The 19,983-nt window shown below is 50.8% G+C and overlaps 1 protein-coding gene across 1 annotated transcript in view; it reads left to right on the forward strand.

Moving 5' to 3' along the window:
• OSBP2 (oxysterol binding protein 2) overlaps positions 1–19,983 on the forward strand; it is a 124,372-nt gene that overhangs the window by 12,297 nt on the left and 92,092 nt on the right. Inside the window, exon 2 of the mRNA XM_055549700.1 lies at positions 13,058–13,266. Within this exon, the coding sequence (XP_055405675.1) occupies positions 13,058–13,266 (209 nt within the window). The remainder of the gene's footprint in view (positions 1–13,057; positions 13,267–19,983) is intronic.

A 19,983-nucleotide genomic window follows, 5' to 3' on the forward strand; every position in this document is an offset into this window, starting at 1 on the left:
GAAATTTACCCTCATCTACTTGGGTTACTCAAGGATACAGTTCACACAGGAAAGGCAGACTAAATGCCGTGTCCACCTGCTGCCGCGTAGTCCTTACTGATACTCATCTCATCCGGCCTTCTCTTTGCCTAGTGCAGCCTCTTTGGTTGGTTCCGGAGTCCTCTGGAAAGGACCCTGATGGTGCTGATAGCGTCCCGTGTCTGGCTTGGAAAGATGTTCCAGGCTCTTCTTGCACTTGTCTTGGCTCAGCCCTGGAGTCAGCCATTTCTGACTATACTCCAACGGGGAGGCTGGCAGGTGCTGGGATGAGTCATGTGAAAACAGGAAACGGCCTCGACACCAGCCTGCTTTGACTTGCAGGAATCTTTAAAAGGAACGGAGGCAGAGGTACAAACCTCAATGTTCTGTTTGCCCGATGTCTTCGTGAGCTGGGCAGAGGCTGTTCTAGCTGTATTTCAGGTTTTTGAGTCATCAAGGAAATCTTCAACACATGACACAAAAATTGTGATGGAGACAGTACCCTGTATTTTTACCCAGTTCTATCTTAGATTCCACTAATGACTGTATTTGAACAGTGACTAGTGGTGTATAGGGCTTCCCTGTGGCTCAGCTGGTAAAGAATCTGCCTGCAATGTGGGAGACCTAGGTTCGATCCCTGGGTTGGGAAGATCCCCTGGAGAAGGGAAAGGCTATCCACTCCAGTATTTTGGCCTGGAGAATTCCATGGACTGTATAGTCCGTGGGGTCGCAGAGAGTTGGGCACGCCTGAGCGGCTGTCACCGGTGGCGTGTACAGTGCTTATGCACGTGTCAGCCCATTTGATGACAAACCCAGGGGGAAAGGTTGTCCTGTGTCCTGCTAACAACTGACAAAGCCAGGCTTTGTTGCACTGCGTTGGTGTCGCTTGGTGGGTGGCTGAGCTAAGATCTGAACCCCACACTTTCTGGAATGCCACCACCGGAGCCTGTCCTCTTAGTGTTAGAAGCTGTGTCCCCCACCCAAACAAGCCGTCCCTCCAGATTCCCCTGGTGTAGATACTTCTGGGCCCCACTTGGGAGACCTGCGGGTGGGCAGCCTCCCCCATGAAGAGATGGTCGGGGTCCTTTGTCCCCTCTCGGTTCCCACCAGTTCCCTTCATTCAGGAGATACCCTGCCTCGCCCGTCTTCAGGGTCAGTCCCTGCCTGAGACCCCACAGCAGGCCCCCCCCTGCCTTTTTTTAAGCAGGATCATTTGTCATCAGGTCTTTGCTAAACACTGAAACTGTTGGCAAGGTCAGCTGCCTACGTGCACTAGGCTTACCCGTTATCCCACTGCCACGGAACTCTGAGGCTTAAAACAACAACAATGCTTTTATTATTGCCCACAGTTTTCTGTTGGGTGGGAATTCATAAAGGGCTTGGTTGGACAGTTCTGGCTCGGGCCCTCGAGTGGGGCCACAGTCAGCTGGTGGCTGGGGTTGGGATGGCAGGTTCTGGAGCATCTAGAGGCTGGCCGAGCCTCTCTCTCAATCCAAGGGTCTCAGAGCTCCTCCTTGTGCTCTGTCCACACGGCTGGTTTGGGCTGCAGCACAGTGGCTTCAGAGCAGACAGGCTGCTTCCCTCGGGGTGGCTTCCCTCAGAGGGAACATCCCAAGAGAGCGGGGCAGACAGGCATGGACCAGACCTGATCTGGAGACTGTGTTTTCAGCAGCACTGCTTTGATCACTGGACCCAGAGTTGTCTTAGATCCTTAAACCAGTTTGAGTTCATTTTTGTGTATGGTGTAAGTTAAGGGTCCGATTTCACTTATTTGCGTGTGGATACAGTATCCAGTGTTTCCAGCACCATTAGTTGAAGCGGGCTTCCCAGGTGGCGTGCTGGTAATGAATCCACCCTGCAAGGCAGGAGCCGCAGGAGATGCAGGCTCGATCCCTAGGTTGGAAAGATCTCCTGGAGGAGGAAATGGCAACCCACTCCAGTATTCTCACCTGGAGAATCCCATGGACAGAGGAGCCTGGCGGGCTACAGTACGTGGGGTCACAGAGAGGTGGACACGACTGAGCCTGCACATGACAGCAAATTTGTTGACGAGAACTGTCCTTTCCCCATTGAGTGGTCTCGGCACCCCTGTCGAAGATCACTTGACCACATATGTGAAGGTGGAAACCAAACCCTTTTGGAAAACGCGGTCACTCACCGAACGTGCCAGCCTGTCATCCTCATGATCCAGCTGTGGCTCTGTCCCCAGGGACCGTGGGACGCGAAGTCCAGGAAGATGGACCTCTTTGGTCGCATCTCCATTCTCGAGACCACTATGACCAGCTGCAGAGCCCTCTACTCACACAGAGTGTTTGCAGTAGCCTAAGAGGAGGCAGGTGGAGATCAGGAGCAGACCCTGAGGTTGCCCACAGAGGCTGCTGACAGGCGCCTGCTTTTCCACACTGGAGCCTCCTTCTCCACCTTCCCTTCCTCCTGTAGCTGTGCAGCCCGTTCACCCGCAGGACCAGCCTCAGCTCTGCCTCTCCAGGGTCATCTGACCTCGTCCTCCACGGTCACACTCTGGTAACAGTGGGCTCTGACTGTCCTGACAGAGGGAGTTAGAGCTGGGTCCTCAGCTCACTTTCCTGCTGGATCAGGCAGCCCCAAAGCAGACCACCCCCAAACCCAGAGGCTTAAAGCAAGGAGGGGGTCAGGACTTCCCTGGTGGTCCAGTGGCTAAGACTCGGCATTCCCAATACAAGGGGCCTGGGTTCCATCCCTGGTCAGGGAACTAGATCCCACATGCTGCAGCTAAGACCTGGTGCAGCCAAATAAATAAAAATTAATTTTAAAAATATTAAAAAAATAAAGCAAGGAAGGCAGTTATTTTTGTTTGCGTATCTCCCCAGCTCTGCCTCAGCAAGAGACACTCTGCTCCCCTCTCTGCCCTGTGGGCTGGGGGAGCCATGCACCCACATTCCTGTCCACACCCCACTGGCCGAGTCCAAGCATGTAACCCCACCCAGTGTCGGTGGGAACTCACCCACTTCCCACTCCAGTGTGTGATCCTGCAAAGCCCTGTGGCAAAGGACGTGGGCATATAAGTGTAATTCAAGGAGGATTTTAAGAATTGGGGGTGGGGAGGAAAGCTTCAGTTTATCCCAACCTCCAACCTCCCTTTCAGCTATCACACTCTTCATTTGCAGGGTGAGCTCCGGGGTTCCTTCCAGCCCCAGCCTCCTGAGAACTTGATGGGTCAACCAACTGGAAGAAAGGGAGATGAGCTATCAGAAATGATTTATGCCTGACACTGAGCTTGGCACATCGAGGGGCTCAGGTCTGTTGACTCAGTGGCTTGGAGGTCAGAGTCCAGGCAGCCGGGAGCTGGTGGCTGAGCTGGTAGAGGAGGACCGAGGGATGCTTCTGCTGGGCATCCCGTGTCCTCTGGCCTCCCTGCTCCTGCACAGACCCATGGGAGCTCTCTGGGGCTGCAGCAGCGGCATCCAGGTGCTTGTCTCCCTTTACTCCTACTGTTGATATTGGATTTGGTCTGGGGGCAGCGGAGGCCCCTGCCCTGAGCCCAGGGGAGCATGGGAATAGAGCTAATGGCGTTTCCAGGTCCCAGTCTGGGGAGACTTATGAGCAGGCTGGGTGGGGACAAGGAAGGCACTGCCCCTGAATTTTCCGCTTTTAGAAAATTAAATTATTTTGCCAGATGCAGGCACAGAGCGATTTTCTTCATCTGAGTCCCACAGTTGTCCTAAACTTGACTTTATTTTGCCTGTCGGTTTACCGAGTCCGTGCCTCCTGGACGTGGGATTCCAACATTCTCGGCCTCTGAGCAGACTCCCGTGGTGCCTCCTCTCCCACCGGAGTCAGCTTCACGACCTGCTGTTGCCTGCAGCCCACCCGTTCCCCCTCCCACTGTGGTCCTAGTTTGTAGGCGGTGGCGTCGTGTCATCTCTGCATGTGCAGCTGCTCAAAGCCAGGACCGTAGGTCATATTTCATCTGTTTCCTCCCAGAAGGCCCATCGCACGTTAGATCAGCGTTCAGTAACTTAGCCGGCCACGCACTGCACAGACCTGCCATCAGGGCCTGGGAAGCTGGTGGGGGGAGAATGTCTAGGTAGAAAAGGAAGGTAAAGGTCATCTTGTCCAACATTTGTTTGTTCGTTGACTCTTTATTTTTCATTTATCATTTTTTATTGGCGTATAGTTGCTTTACAATGTTGTGTTCGTTTCTGCTGTACAACAAAGTGAACCAGCTCTTAAGTATGCATATATCGCCTCCCTCTTGAACTCCAACCCCCGTCCCACCCTCTAGGTCATCACAGAGCATCGAGTTGAGCTCCCTGTGCTCTACAGCAACTTCCCACTAGCTGTCTGTTTTACACTTGGTAGCGTGTATACACTGATTTCTTCCGGTAGCATTTCTGCCCCCTCAGCACCAGCCTTGAGCAAATCTCTCAGGTGACAGAGAATAAACCTTCATCTCCCAAGATAAGCCGGGCTTCCTTAGATAACTCTGTTAGAGCGTCCTTCTTCCATTGATCTGAGATGGGTTTCCAGACAGCACCTGTCCTCGCTGGGGGTGTTTCTCTGCCCTGCAATGGCTGGACTTACCCTGCCCGTGTGGCCCCACTGTTCATCCTCAGAGAGACTGACTTAGCATCCTGTGTTTTCTGTATTGTTCCACGACAGTCGCACAACCTTCAGTGGCAGAAAACAATAATGAGCACCTCACTGTTTCCGTGGGTCAGGAGTTCATGAGCAGGCAGCTAGCTGGAGGAGCTGTGGCTGGGGATGGTCTCATGAGGGCGACACTCACCTGAAGGCTCGACCAGGGCTGGAGGATGCACTTCCAAGGCCACTCCCTCCACCCGCCGGGGCCAAGTGGTGCTGGCCGTGGACAGGAGGCCTCCGCTCCTAGCTCCGTGGGCCTGTCCGAAGTGTCCTCACAGCATGGCTGCTGGCCTTCCCCAGGGGGTGTGATCCCGGAGTGAGCATGCAGGAAGAAGCACTTGGTAAGCTCTTTCGCAAGTGACGGGGATGTTCTGAATGGAAGAGTTTTGCGAGCAGCGAATGCTTAACGAGTGAGAGCCTCCTGTGTAACCCCACACTCCTGTTTAACTGGTCCAGTCAAGGAGAGCAGGCTGAATTTGCCAGAGGATGAAGAAACATACCTGAGGTCTCTCTCGGGGGTAGCCACGCTGTGGACTATCCTTCTGGAGCTGAAGAACTGTGTCGTGGGGAGACCCCTCTTTGCTGACAGTACCCTTCCCTCGCTCAGTCCAGATGCTGGGGGAGGGACAGAAGGCCACGTGCTCTTTTCTTTTTTTCTTTGAATCTTTGTTGATTTGGCCATTCCAGGTCTTCGTTGTGGCACACGGGATCTTTCGTCTTCATTGCGGCATGTGGGGTCTTTAGCTGAGACATTTGAACTCTTAGTTGTGGCCTGTGGGAAGGATCTAGTTCCCTGACCAAGGATCAAACCCAGGCCCTTTGCATTGGGAGTGTGAGGTCTTAGCTACTGGACCGCCCAGGGAGTCCCAGAAGGCCACACACCCTTGCTGGATGCTGTGGGGGCCCAGGAGAGAGAGACTCTCCCACAGAGACCCTAACTGCACCTGTCTTACTCACCGACCAGACCCCGGGGCCTGGCCTGCCATGTTGACTGAAGGAAAGAATGAATGTGCACGGGGGTGAAGGTGGTTTTGAACTCAGCCTCTGTTTGGGAGTCCATGATGATGGTGTGGGAACTTTGGTTTTGCAGGCTGCTGTCATGGCTTGACAGGAATTGAGCTGCTGTTTCTGCTTCCATCGAAGCTGGGTAGGAGTCAACTTTTATGTAAGATTATTTCATGTAATATTAATGTCAGTGCCTATAATACCAGAGGCCGTGAAGGGAAGAAGTAGAATTCTTGAATAAATTACATGTTTCACCATCAGTAAACTCATAATCTACATTTAAATTTGTAATTGTCCTTTGTTGTTGTCGTTGAGTTGCTCAGTCACGTCCGACTTGTGACCCCATAGACTGCAGCACGCCAGGCTTCCCTGTCCTTCACTATCCCCTGGAGTTTGCTCAGACTTACGACCATTGAGTCGGTGATGCCATCCAATCAACTCATCCTTTCACCCCCTTCTCCTGCCCTCAGTCTTTCCCAGCATCAGGGTCTTTTCCAATGAGTCCGCTCTTCGAATCAGGTGGCCAAAGTATTGGAGCTTCAGCTTCATCATCAGTCCTTCAGTGAATATTCAGGACTGATTTCCTTTAGGATGGACTGGTTTGATCTCTTTGCTGTCCAAGGGACTCTCAAGAGTCTTCTTCAACATCACAGTTCAAAAGCATCAATTCTTCAGCACTTAGCCCTCTTTAAGGTCCAACTCTCACATCCATACGTGACTCCTGGAAAAACCACAGCTTTGATGATACGGACCTTTGTTGGCAAAATGGTACCTCTGCTTTTTAATACGCTGTCAAGATTTGTCATAGTGTGTTAAATTCTGATTTCTTCTTAAGTGACATTTTAATCTTCCCCTTGTCTTGGTAACTGATTTTCTTTTTTAGAGCTTCCTTTGCTTGATGTGGGCTTCCCTTGTGGCTCAGCTGATAAAGAATCTGCCTGCAATGTTGGAGACCTGGGTTTGATCCCTGAGTTGGGAAGATCCCCTGGAGAAGGGAACGGCTACCCACTCCAGTATTCTGGCCTGGGGAATTCCCTGGACTGTACAGTCCATGGGATTGCAAAGAGTCGGACACGACTTTCACTTTCCCTTGCTTGATGTGGCATTTGGGGAGGGGGGTATGTTAGTGCTGCTGAATTTTTAAGCTCAGAGATCGCTTGTTAAAGGAAGAATCTAGGATGCTGTAGATCGTGACTGCAGCTACATGGATTGTGTGATGATTTAAAAAATTAAATCTGTTCAAGTACCCTGAATTGTTCTGTGTAGGCTTATGACTGAGCTCAAAATAGATCCTGTCCTGTGCCCTAGGGACCCATCATCTCGTTCTGGAGACACTTGCGCACGCAGCCCATTCCTGGGCTGGCTCACAGGGACCCATCCCCAGAGGCCTTCAGCGCCGCTGTTGGCCATCGGCATACACAGGAGGGACAAACTTAAAATGTGACAGATTTTAAATGGATTTTATTTACTATGGAAATTTTCAAACACATAAAAGTAGCTGATAGCCCATCACCTAGTGTCAGCGAGTCTCACCATAAGGCCTCCCTGCCCTCCCCTGATTTGAAGTCAGTCCCGTGGAGACTTCCCTGGTAGTCCAGTGGGTGGGACCTGGCCTTCCAGCACAGGGACTGTGGGTTCGATCCCTGGCGGGGGAGCTAAGATCACTCATGCCTCACTGCCCCCAAACCAGAACATAAAGCACAGAAGCAGTATTGTAACAAATTCAATAAAGACTTTTAAAAATGGTCCACATTAAAAAATTTTTTTAAAATTTGAAGTAACTCCCAGACATCTTTTACTTAATGCCAAGAATTACGTTAAAAAATAATTTTAATAATAGTGAATATTTGTAAATATTATGTATCTCTTTAGAGATGAAGGTTTCTTAAAAATTCATCTAAATGGCATTAAAATGCCTAAAAATTTAACAATAATTCCTTAATATTATCAAATATCCAGTAAATATTAAAATTTCCCCATTGATTTTTTTAAAGATTAAAAATGTGTAGGCACTCAATGGATATTTATTGAATGAAAATTTCTTTAAATTCAATGGTTCTTTATAATTTTCACAAGGTTCACACACATGATTTTATATAATCCTATAATAAATTTTCCCCATTGATTACAAATTTTTTTTTTACAGTTTCCAGAAATCCAAATAGAGTCCATTCAGTATAACTGTTGCTACTTCTCAGATTTTTTAAAATAAACTTTTTGTTTTGAAATAATTTCAAAATTACAAGAATAGTACCAAGAATGCCCACCCCTCAAATCCCTCAATTATTTTTCTTAATATTTATATTCATTTATTTGGCTGCCCCTAGTCCCAGCAGCAACCATGCTTCAGATGGTAAAGAATCCACCTGCAGTGTGGGAGACTCAGGTTGGATCCCTGGGTTGGGAAGATCCCCTGGAGAAGGGAATGGCAACCCACTCCAGGGAGGGTCTCATGGAGAGAGGAACCCGGCGGGGCCGCAGTCCGTGGGGTGATAAAGAGTCGGGCCTGACTGGGCAGCTAGCACTTTCACTTTCAGTCCCAGGAGCACACAGGATCTTTGATCTTAGTTATGGCCTCAGGGCTCCAGCTCCCTGAGCAGGGATCAAACCCGGGCCCCCTGCATTGGGAGCACAGCATCCCAGCCCCTGGACCACCAGGGAAGTCCCTCCCCAAACTGTTAATATACTACATCTATTTTATCATTCTCTAGAAGGAAATGGCAGTATTCTTGTCACACCAGTATTCTTGCCTGGAAAATCCCATGGACAGAGGAGACTGGTGGGTTACAGCCCATAGGGTCACAGAGTTGGACACGACTGAAGCAACTTAGCACAGCAATATATTTGTATTCTTTTTTTTTTTTTTAACTCTTTAAGAACAACTATCAGACATGAGGCCTGTGATCATGTAACACATCAGTGTGCGTTCCTTAGGCCAGAACATTCTCTGCAGAGTGTAACCACTGATACAGTGCTCCCATCCAACCTGTGGACCCCATCTGTATTTTGCCAGTTGTCCCAATCATGTCCCTTCAAGAAGATCCACTCCCGGACCATAGATTGCATTTGGTTGTCCTGTCTTGTCACTTTAGTTTCAGTCTGGAACAGTTTTCCATTTTCCCTTGTCTTTGGTGGCCTGAGAGTTTTTGATAAATTCAGGCCGGTTACTTTGTAGAATATGCCTCAGTATGGGATTGCCTGGAGTTCCCTTATGTTTAGAAGCAGTCCTGCATTTGCGCAGGAACACCATAGGACGCATGCTTGTCTTTCACAGTGCTCCATATCAGGAGGCACACCGTGGTTTTTTTTGTTTCTTTCTGGCATGTGGGATCTTAGTTCCTCAACGAGGAATCAAACCCAGACCCCCTGCATGGGAAGCTCAGAATCTTAACTGCTGGACTACCAGGGAAGTCCCAGGAGGCACGCCGTGTTGATTTGTCATACTGCTAACAAATGTGGCTTCCATCATTTCGTTAAGATGGTGTTTGCCAGGTTTTTCCAACTGTGAAGTTACTTTTATAATATTAATTTAATGACTGATTAGAAAATATTTTTATGGGGAGACACCTTGAGGCTCTGTAAAACTGTTCCTCACCTAGCATCCCCACTGGTGTTTAACACCCTTTGGCGATTCTTGCTTGAATCAGTTATAACTTTGATGGTTGCTCTTTAAAAAGAGCTTTTCCCTATTCACTTATTTATGTCAGAGTGAACTCATGGATTTCTAGCTTATCCAATGGGTTAATGTCTATCATTATCATTTACTTTGATGCTCAAGTTGTCCTGGATTTGGGTAAGACGAATCTTTTTATCTTACCTATTATTTATTTATTTTTAAAAATATGTGTTCATTTATTTGACTGCGTTGGGTCTTAGCTACAGCACCTGGGATCTTTATTGCATCATGGGGGACCTTTCCTGGTGGCACACAGACTCTCCCGTTGTGGCACCCAGGCTTAGTTGCCCTGAGACATGTGGGATCTTAGTTTCCTGACCACGGATGGAACCCATGTCCCATGCATTGCAAGGTGGATTCTCAACCACTGGACCACCAGGGATGTCCTAGCTTTTGTCTTTCTATATGTCTGGGTTGAAACTTGCTGCCTGTCCTTTTTTTTTTTTCCTTGCCCGTAGACATTTTTTGTGAAAATCCCCCAGAAAGCATAGTCCAAGGCAAGAAATGTTAAAGCGTCAACACTTTGAGAGGTGTGATCACAGGGCAGTGAAGCAGAATTGGGGAGTGGAAGGACAGAAGCGATGATGCAGTGCGCTTCCTTTGCTGGATGTCGCTTCACCTTGACCGGCAGAGACACAGTGGGCCTGGCGCACAGACTCCTCCAGAATATATGTGAGGAGAAAACGTGCCGCCGAGCAGTCCACAGAGGCACAAGGGGAGGGAGGTTGTATCTGCCCCGTTTGCCCCCATTTCCTGATTCCCGTTGTCATTTTACGAAAGTCCATAAGCAGAGGGACAGCTGGACAAGGAGGAAGCACTGACCCAGAGACAGAGGAGGAGGCAGTCAGGGGAACTGGAGAAAATGCACAAGGTTTGTGTACAGGACGCTCCACACTTGCGCTACTCTGGTCCACTCGTGCCTCCAATGGCGTGAGCCCTCCCGCTTCTATTGGGATCAAATTGCCAACATCTGAGCAGCACCGAGAAAGCAAGAGAGTTCCAGAGAAACATCTCTTTCTGCTTTATTGACTATGCCAAAGCCTTTGACTGTGTGGGTCACAATAAACTGTGGAAAATTCTGAAAGAGATGGGAATACCAGACCACCTGACCTGCCTCTTGAGAAACCTATATGCAGGTCAGGAAGCAACAGTTAGAACTGGACATGGAACAACAGACTGGTTCCAAATAGGAAAAGGAGTATGTCAAGGCTGCATATCATCACCCTGCTTATTTAATGTATATGCAGAGTACATCATGAGAAACGCTGGACTGGAAGCAGCACAAGCTGGAATCAAGATTGCTGGGAGAAATATCAATAACCTCAGATATGCAGATGACACCACCCTTATGGCAGAAAGTGAAGAGGAACTAAAGAGCCTCTTGATGAAAGTGAAAGAGGAGAGTGAAAAAGTTGGCTTAAAGCTCAACATTCAGAAAACTAAGATCATGGCATCTGGTCCCATCACTTCATGGGAAATAGATGAGGAAACAGTGGCTGACTTTATTTTTTGGGCTCCAAAATCACTGCAGATGGTGATTGCAGCCATGAAATTAAAAGACGCTTACTCCTTGGAAGGAAAGTTATGACCAACCTAGATAGCATATTCAAAAGCAGAGACATTACTTTGTCAACAAAGGTCTGTCTAGTCGAGGCTATGGTTTTTCCAGTAATCATGTATGGATGTGAAAGTTGGACTATAAAGAAAGCTGAGCGCCGAAGAATTGATGCTTTAGAACTGTGGTGTTGGAGAAGACTCTTGAGAGTCCTTGGACTGCAAGGAGATCCAACCAGTCCATCCTAAAGGAGATCAGTCCTGGGTGTTCCTTGGAAGGACTGATGCTCCAATACTTTGGCCACCTGATGCAAAGAGCTCATTCATTTGAAAAGACCCTGATGCTGGGAAAGATTGAGGGCAGGAGGAAAAGGGGACAACAGAGGATGAGATGGTTGGATGGCATCACCGACTCGATGGACATGAGTTTGGGTAAACTTCGGGAGTTGGTGATGGACAGGGAGGCCTGACGTGCTGTGGTCCATGGGCTCGCAAAGAGTCTGACACGACTGAGTAACTGAACTGAACTGCGATAGGGGGACCACTGTCCTCCAAAGACACCTCGCCCCATTCCCTGAGAGGGAACATAGCCAGTCCGGTCAGTGACAGGGTCCTGTCCTGGTGGCCCGCTGGGGTCGCCTGGGAGACTGGTGCAAGCAGGCTGTGGAGCAGGCCCCTCTGTCTGGTGCTGCTGTGGCGGGTCCCGATGCTGTTCTCGGTGTTCATCCTCTTCCCCTGTCCGCCGCTGGCCATTCTAGGTCCTCTGCACCCTCCGCCAGCACCCAGCAGATTTCAGCTGTGCAGGGGGTTGGGTGCTTCTCACCCCCGATGTCGTTCAAGGTCAACCACACATCATCTTCTCTAAGGAATATAACCAAAGCAGGAGAGAATCAGAAACGGCAGCAGCTGTTCCAGTGAAAGAAGAATGTCTTATTGTCATTTGACTCTAGAACTGGTAGAAAAGTCGAGAGAGTAACAGGTGATGATCAGCCAGGGAAAGTAAGTGAGCGCTGAAGAGCAGCGGAATTGCCACAGGGATTCCAGCACCCGCAGGGCTACCGGCTGACCAGTTCTCTTCCTTTTCCCCACCACCTCTGTGGACAGAGCTTTGGTTTGTCGTGTGGAGGAGGACTAGTGAGTGTCTGAGGAGTGAGTTAAGTAGATCCAGTCATGGTAGTTGGAGCTCAGTTTTCAGACATTGATCACAGTTGGAAATGGCCCAGGCCTTAGTCACCTCTGCTTTTCCTTACTTTTTTTTTTTTAAGCTTTTTATTTTATATCGGAGTGTAGCCAATTAACAATGCTGTGATAGTTCAGGGGGACAGCAAAGGGACTCAGTGATACATATGCATGTTCCCCTTACTTTGGTACCGTTAGCTCCATGATCTTGTAACCAGCACAGAGTCAGTCCCTTGTCACTGGGGGTACTGGATCAGCCCAGCCATTGCCCTCATCTCCTGGGGCTAGAAGAGACCGGTGGTTTCCTTGCTCTTCAGATCTCAGTTCCCAGGTCATTCCTGGCAAGTGGTTGGGGGGGCCCTCCAAGTCCACCCCCTGGGGTTCTGGGTCTGTAATCGCAGTTTTAGCAGTGGGTTCCCACCATGCTCCAACTCTGTGGTTCTGAGACTCGGTGGAAAGAGCCTGGGGTGGAGTCAGAAGTCTACGCTGCCTGGCAGGGCCCTGGCTGTCTCCCCTCTCCATTTCCCGGTGTCTGCAAGGGCTCAGAGCACAGCCAGCATGCCCTGCACGTGGCCCTGACGTGGGCCCTCCTCCCTCAGCCCCTCTCCCCACTGAGAGCACCCCCGCCAAGGCCCAGCCTCTACCAGTCAGTCCTGAGAGGCGTTATCTCCTAGCACTGGCGTCAGGGCCGCGGCCAGCTCCAAGGGTCCGAGACTCCAGGGATGGGCCTTGAGGTCTCTTCTTCAGTCTGGAACAGCAGTCCCCAACCTCTTCAGCACCAGGGACCGGTTTTGTGGAAGATAGCTTTCCCACAGACCTGGAGGCAGGGGATGTTTTTGGGGATGATTCGAGTGGGTTACATTTATGTGCACTTTATTGGCATTATTATTCCATCAGCTCCACCTCGGATCATCAGGCATTAGATCCTGGAGGTTGGGGACTCTTGGTCCAGAACCACGGAGTCTGGGAGCCTCACGCCATCCCTCCTCTCGCATCCCACAGAAATCAGGGGGAAATGGCCCACACCTGCCGTGGCACCATCAACCTGTTCACCGCACACTTCGACACGGAGGACTCTTGCGGTATCGTGCTGACCAGCGGGGGCAGGACCTACCACCTCAAGGCCGGCTCGGAGGTGGAGCGGCAGCAGTGGATCACCGCCCTGGAGCTGGCCAAGGCCAGGGCTGTCCGCATGATGAGCAACCACTCAGGTAGCCAGCGCTCGGTGCGGTGGGAGTGCGTGCCGTGTCACGGGTCTGGAGGCTGAGGGAGCTGAGAGCGTTGGGGGGACGGTGGTGACCGACCGGCAGACCCACCTCGCCCTACCCACTCAGCTCCGCGTCCTCAGCAGCCGGATGGACGTTAGGTGGCAGGGGCGGCCAGCAGTTCTCGGGGTGGGGATGTTTGTGGTGGGCCGGGCTTGGTGTGCCTTTCTTGGGTCAACCCTGGTTCCTGGGCTTCAGCAGAACCTTTGGATGCTGTGGTGGGTCAGCTCCAGAGGCAGAAGGCGGGGCGGGAGACCAGGATGGTGGGCTTGTGCCTCAGGCCAGACTTTCTCTGAGGTCTGCTTCGGAGACTGAAAACCATTTAGCCAGAGCAGCTGCCTTCGCCAAGGTGGAAGGTTGGCTCAAAAGTCCTAAGCAAGACATTTTATATTTTACTTTCATGCATTAATTTTTTTAACATGTAATGTCTTTATAAGATTCGTAAGCCAACAGTTTCAAAGGCGCATGCGTTGAAGTCTGCCCTTGACTCTCTGCCCAGCTGACCACCCTGTTCTCCCACGCAGGGGCCACTGAGCTTCCGGGATCGTGTGTCTTTACGTGTGTATATTCAAATAAGTACATTTTTTTGGCTGCACCGTGCAAGCTGGGGGATCGTAATTCCCTGAGTAGAGATTGAACCCGCACCTCCTGCATTGGAAGGCAGTCTCAACCACTGGACTAAGGGGAAGTCCCGCAAATAAGTACTTATTTTTAAAAAGTGCAATCCCCCACTTTGCTGTTTTTTTTTTTTTTCTGTTTAGCGATAGTAGATCTTGGGATTTTTCCCTGTGAGTGCATGAAAAGCTTCCTCCTTGTTTTTACAACACTGCAGTCTCCCTGCTCTGGGGTCCCGCCAGCACGAGCCTCTCAGTGCATGTGGAAGGCAGGTCACTGACTGTCAGTCCGACCTTCTGTTTTGGCCTCCACTAGTTGGAATGTGGGTCCCCCCCAGATGATGACTCTTTTCCTTGGGGTCCACACTCTGGTATTTGTGTCAGCAGTGATGCTGAACTTGGCAAGGGGCTCCCCCACCAGCCGATTGTGTGCCTCCCAGCATCCTTCCAATTCAAAGATTTCTAAGTCAATGGGATCCAGTCCGCCTGGGTTCAAACCGTGGCTCCCTTCGTGGCTGTGTGACCTTGGTCAAGGTGCTGCTTTCTGTTGCCTCGTTCTCTCCTCTGTGAAGTGGGCTTAACCACAGAACCACCCCCTTGGAGGTGCGGTGAGGGCTGACATAGTGGGTGAAATGAACCTGGCACATGGCTTGGCAAATGCTTAAGGGAAGTCAGCTGTAGTTACTGATAATAGTCACCTTGGCAGCTTAAAAATAACACAGACTCCCAGGTTGCTGGGCAGTGATAAATCTGAATGAATGAGAGCAGTGTTGGGAATGGGATGGGCAGAGGGCACGGCATTAAAAAATCTCCCTGGATAAGATTGCCAAATTTTCATAAATACAAATAGAGGCCCCCGAGTTTCATTTGAACTTCAAACACACAACAAATAATGTTTTAGTGTAAATGTGTCCCATACAATGATCGGGGCATACTCATACTGCAGTTTTTTTATTGTTATTCAGATGTAAAGCGTCTTTCGCCTTTCATCTGCCTGCATTTAGCTGCATCTTGGGGGGATGTGACGCTCAGCCCACTTGGGACCTTCTCAGTCAGAAACCAGAGCATGTCCTTTCACTTGACACAGGGGGGCGCTAGAAGACGGTTCATTTGCTTTCCTTGCTCCTGAATCAGTGCCTGAATGAGTTCCCGAAGCGCGAGCCGCTTGGCTGGCTTGCCACCTACCTTTCAGGATTTGTGAATCATTTTCATATCTTCAGGCCCACCTCCCAGCGGGTGCCAGGAGATTGTGAGCCGTGACGCCACCGCCGGACACCCCTATCTCGCGCCTTGCTCCCACCGTGGGGTGGCTAATCTGGCCTCTCAGGGCTCCCTCTCTCCTGCCCTGCTCCCCCAGGCTGACTTGCCCCCACGTTGATGTCATAGCCCTATTCTGATATCACAGCCCGGCACTTGGAATTACCCCGGGCCACCCAGATTCTGCCCTTAGAGCAACCAAGGTTGGCGTTCAGGCAGGGGCTGCAAGGGGGGTGGCTGGCCGGTGGCCCTGGGGGCTGAGCCTAAAGAACATCTGGGAAGCCTGCCGTCCTAGAGCTTCAAAATGAAAATCCTCTAAAGGTAGGACCTGGAAGGCTTTCCTGCTGTCCCTGTTGGGTGTGATCCCTCCAGGTGAAAATAAATCCCTGGGGAGTGGGGAGGGGGCTGTTCGGGCTCTGGAGAGAGCCCCTGGAAAGCCTGCTGCCTCTGTGCCTCAGCTGGCACGTGGTCTGGAGAGAGAGTGGTCTCTCCTTGGTCCCCTCGGCACTCTTCTCATTCAGAGGAATGGCTTCCTGAAATGGGGGTTTCTGGCTTGTTGAGTGGGTAGGAGGTGCTGCTCCTGAGTGCTCGGAGAATGCCTGCAAGTACTGAGCCATGGCTTCAACCGTGGCCACCCCCAGAGGCTGAGCGGGGGTGGGGTGCACTCGTCTCAGGACGAACGGAAAATACAGCCACATTCAAGCTGTTACCCCTCAGATTCCCCGGTCCCGAGAAGGAGAAGCCTCATCTGCTGGGGTGGACAGTTTTACTGAAGTCTTTCATGAGCTGATTAAGGTAGTAAAATATTGACTGGCATGGATTAAACAACAGCAACAACAATACACACGCAGACACACACACACGCGCGCACACACACACACACACACCCAGAAAAACTTCTCTGTAACTTAGGTGGGCATGAAGGCCACTGGGGTGAACATGTTAAAATTCTTAGGGGACGACCATCGAGACTCTGACGAGATGATCAGGTGGTGCTCAGAACTCCCATTTTAAATGTACACATTTCTGTTTTAAAAAAATAATTTTTTATTGATCTTGGCTGTTCCAGGCCTGAGTCGCGGTGCCTGGGGTCTTCAAGCTTCGTTGCGGCATGCGGGGTCTTTAGTTTCAGCGTGTGAATGCTTTTTTCCCCCCTAAATTTTTGATTGCCCTGAGTCTTCATTGCTGCACAGGGGCCACTCTTCACTGCAGTGCACGGGCTCCTCGTTGCGATGGCTTCCCCGATGGCGCTAGCGGTAAAAGGCCCGGGCAGTGGCACCCCACTCCAGTACTCTTGCCTGGAAAATCCCATGGACGGAGGAGCCTGGTAGGCTGCAGTCCACGGGGTCGCGAAGAGTCGGCAGGACCGAGCGACTTCACTTTCACTTTTCACTTTTCTGCATTGGAGAAGGAAATGGCAACCCACTCCAGTGTTCTTGCCTGGAGAATCCCAGGGACGGGGGAGCCTGGTGGGCTGCCGTCCATTGGGTCACACAGAATCGGACACGACTGAAGCGACATAGCAGCAGCAGCAGCCAAAGCAGGAGATGTAAGAGATGGGGGCTCGATCCCTGAGTCAGGACCCCTTTTAGGAGGAAATGGCAACCCACTCCAGTATTCTTGCCTGGAAAATCCCATGGACAAAGGAGCCTGGTGGGCTACAATCGACAGGGTTGAAAAGAGTCGGACACGACTGAAGTGACTTAGCACTCTCGCGGAGCACAGGCCCCAGTCGCAAGGGGTTCAGCAGTTGTGACCCATGGAGTCAGAGCTCGCAGGCTCTAGAGCATGGGCTCAGCAGTTGTGTCTCATGGGATGAGTTGCTCTGCCGCACATGGAATCTTCCTGGAGTGGGAATTGAACCTGTGTCCCCTGCACTGGCAGGCAGATTCTTATCCACTCACTGCACCACCAGGGAAGTCTGTGGTATGAACTCTTAGTTGTGGCATGTGGGATCTAGTTCCCCAAAGGGATTGAACTGGAGCCCCCTGCACTGGGAATTTGAAGTCTTAACCTCTAGACCATCAGAGAAGCCCGAGAAACCCCATTTTTAATATGCATTCCGGGCAGTGCTCCTGTCAGCCCCCCACGGATCTCCTTTGAGAAACACGGTCTATTCAGACTTCCTGGATGGCTTGCTGCAACCATCTTGCTTCCCCCATTTCCAAACTGCACGTTTTCCGTGGAATGAGGGTTTAATTCTGTTTTACTGCCATGTATTTTTTTTTTTAATGAACGGGATCCAGAGAGACGACGGGCAGTGTGGGGAGTCCCCCAGGTGCACTTGTACCTGTATCCTTGGGCGCTGTCTTCCTGGTGTGGGTGAAGCCTTCTCTCCTCCTGAGAAGAGGGACTGTGTCTGTACTGGGAACGCTGCGCCCTTCGCCATGAAGACTCTGGCTCCATGGTCCTCACCTGGACTGAGAGAGTGGGACTGTGGGTGTGAACTGTTTTTCACTGAAGCTGATAGCAGCGAAAAAGGCGTTGCTGACCAGAGGGTTTGGCTTCCGTTTCTCTAGTGGCCCCAGGATGAACATTCAGTGGTACCGGGGGCAGGGGGGTGGGCAGCCATTGCTCATTGATAGGTCAGCAGCTCGAGGTGGGAATTCTCTGGTCGCTCTGGCTGTGGATCCAGGGCCCCCAGAATGCCACACGGCCCTCTGTACAGATAAACAGATCTGTGCCTAGTTTGGCAGGAGGTGGGGGGGTCTGCTTCTGGTTCCTAGCCCTTTGGATTAGGCGGTGTCCGGCGTTCAGGCCTCGAAGCCCCTGGTGGTCTCAGCACTTCCCTCCAAACTTCTAGCCCAGGCGAGAGGCAGGCCTCTCCTGGCCTGTAGTCCTTGGCTCACAGGTGGCGGGACAGATGGGCTGAGCCCACCCAAACCCTCTGAAACGTGGATGAGTCATCTTCTCTCTCCCTCGAACTCTTCTCTGCCCTGACTCACATCTGGGCCACTTCATCCAGTAAGACCAAGGGAGGCACGGGGTGGGGGCAGTTAAGATTTCCCCTCAGCGATGCCAGGACAGGAAGCCCAGTTCACCCCACTCCGCTTCATGGGCCCACCCTGGTATCTGGGGAGAGAAAAATCTGTGCTCAGTTTGAGAAATGAGGCCCTGGGGGGGTTTTGTCAAAATCGAGGACCAGCCTCCTCATCCTGAGGGCTCTTTGCCAGAGGGCCAGTCGCTCTTACTTTGCAGCTGCAGCAGCGTCTTCGTGGAGTTGTTGCTCAGTAAACATGTCAGTTCAAAGAGGCATAAAAGCCTCAGGAGGGTGCAGGTGGACTCAAGGATGCTGCGGAACCCAGGGGATGGGACTTTTCAAAAATCTTGTTATGGAAAACTTACGACAAACAAAAGCAGACAGAAGTCTCAGGAACCGGCCCATACTTGTCACCAGTTATCAACTCGATCTTGTTTCTGTGTCTCTGCTCTCTTCCCTAACCCTGCATCATTTTGAATATTTGTCAACATTTCAGAGTGTGTTTCTAAAAGATAAGGATGCCTTTTTAAAAAGTTTAATATAGTCAAGGTACCGTTGTCATATCTGAAAAATTAACAATGCAGTGCACTGAGGCTTTTTTTAAAGGAACTTTTACTCTCCCTGGTGACTCAGAGCTCTGTCGGGAGGGAACTAGAAAAAGGGGGTCAGGGCCTGAGAAAGGGGGACACACATGTGCTTCCAGCAGAGAAGGCTTGGCTTTCTTCAGAGTCTGAAGAAACCAAGGGGAAAGTTAGTGTCTCTGGGAGAGAATTCTGGCCCTTCCGGAAGAAGCAGGAATTGGCACAGGGCAGAGCTTCCTGGAAGGACAAGACCTCTGAGGGCTCGGCCTTGCCAGGGCCTGCAGAGTGGGGAAGGGATGTGAGTCGGAGTCAGTTCTTAAGTATCCTCATAAGCAAAGGCGAGAGCCACCAGAACGGAACTTTGCAGAGTGACAGTGTTGTGTTGTGTAAGCGGTGTTGACAGTTTGGATTCAGATGTGACCCCATGCCCATACAGATGGCAGCGGCTTACCCCTGAGGGACTCATGTAAGTCGGTGCTGGTGAAAGAGGCTCAGGGTAACTGGGTCACTCACCAGCGAGTTGGAATGTACGTGCAGAATGCGAGCAGGTTGACAGCTCAGCTCTCAGGGAGGCTGAGCTGGGTTTTCAAAGCGAGGGCGGTGTTTGTTTCGACTCTTCCCACAGACCCTCTGCCAGCTGGCAGAGCCCAGGAGCCCATGGCGCAGAGGTGGCCCCCTTATTTCAGTAGACAAATAAGCATTCTGAAATGTTTGTACTGGAGGTGGACTTCATATGAGGATTAATAGGTCAGAGTCGTTTGACCAGAAAGATAAACTAAAGAGTCACTTGTCTGCATTCCCTCCATTCTTACCATTAAGATGCTTTAAGCATCATTTTCCTGCCAGGGCAATTATCCTGATACTAATTGCTTCCTTTGTAACTAAAGGGCATAATAGCACTTACCTTTGTAATTATCAGATTGAGAAGGCTTATGCTTTGTTGCCATTTAAATGTTAACCTACTTGTGGATCTGTGGGCATGAGCGCCGGTCTCTGACGTGAGTGGGGTTGGCAGCTCGTTTTGTCTCTAGTGGCAAAATACGTGACCTGAACCCAAGACGAGCTGGGATGGGACATCTTCCTGGGTTCCTTCTGCACTTGACTTGCCAGCTTGAGCTTTGATTTGGAGAGAAACTTACAAAGCTCAAGGCTAGGTATTCGGAGCTATGGAACCAGCAGGCGGGCAAGTTCACCCCAACAGGGGGCATAGCTGAGTCTCATTTGCATGACG

This window comes from Bubalus kerabau, chromosome 16, assembly GCF_029407905.1.
Source record: "Bubalus kerabau isolate K-KA32 ecotype Philippines breed swamp buffalo chromosome 16, PCC_UOA_SB_1v2, whole genome shotgun sequence".
In the NCBI taxonomy this organism is placed as follows: domain Eukaryota; kingdom Metazoa; phylum Chordata; class Mammalia; order Artiodactyla; family Bovidae; genus Bubalus; species Bubalus kerabau.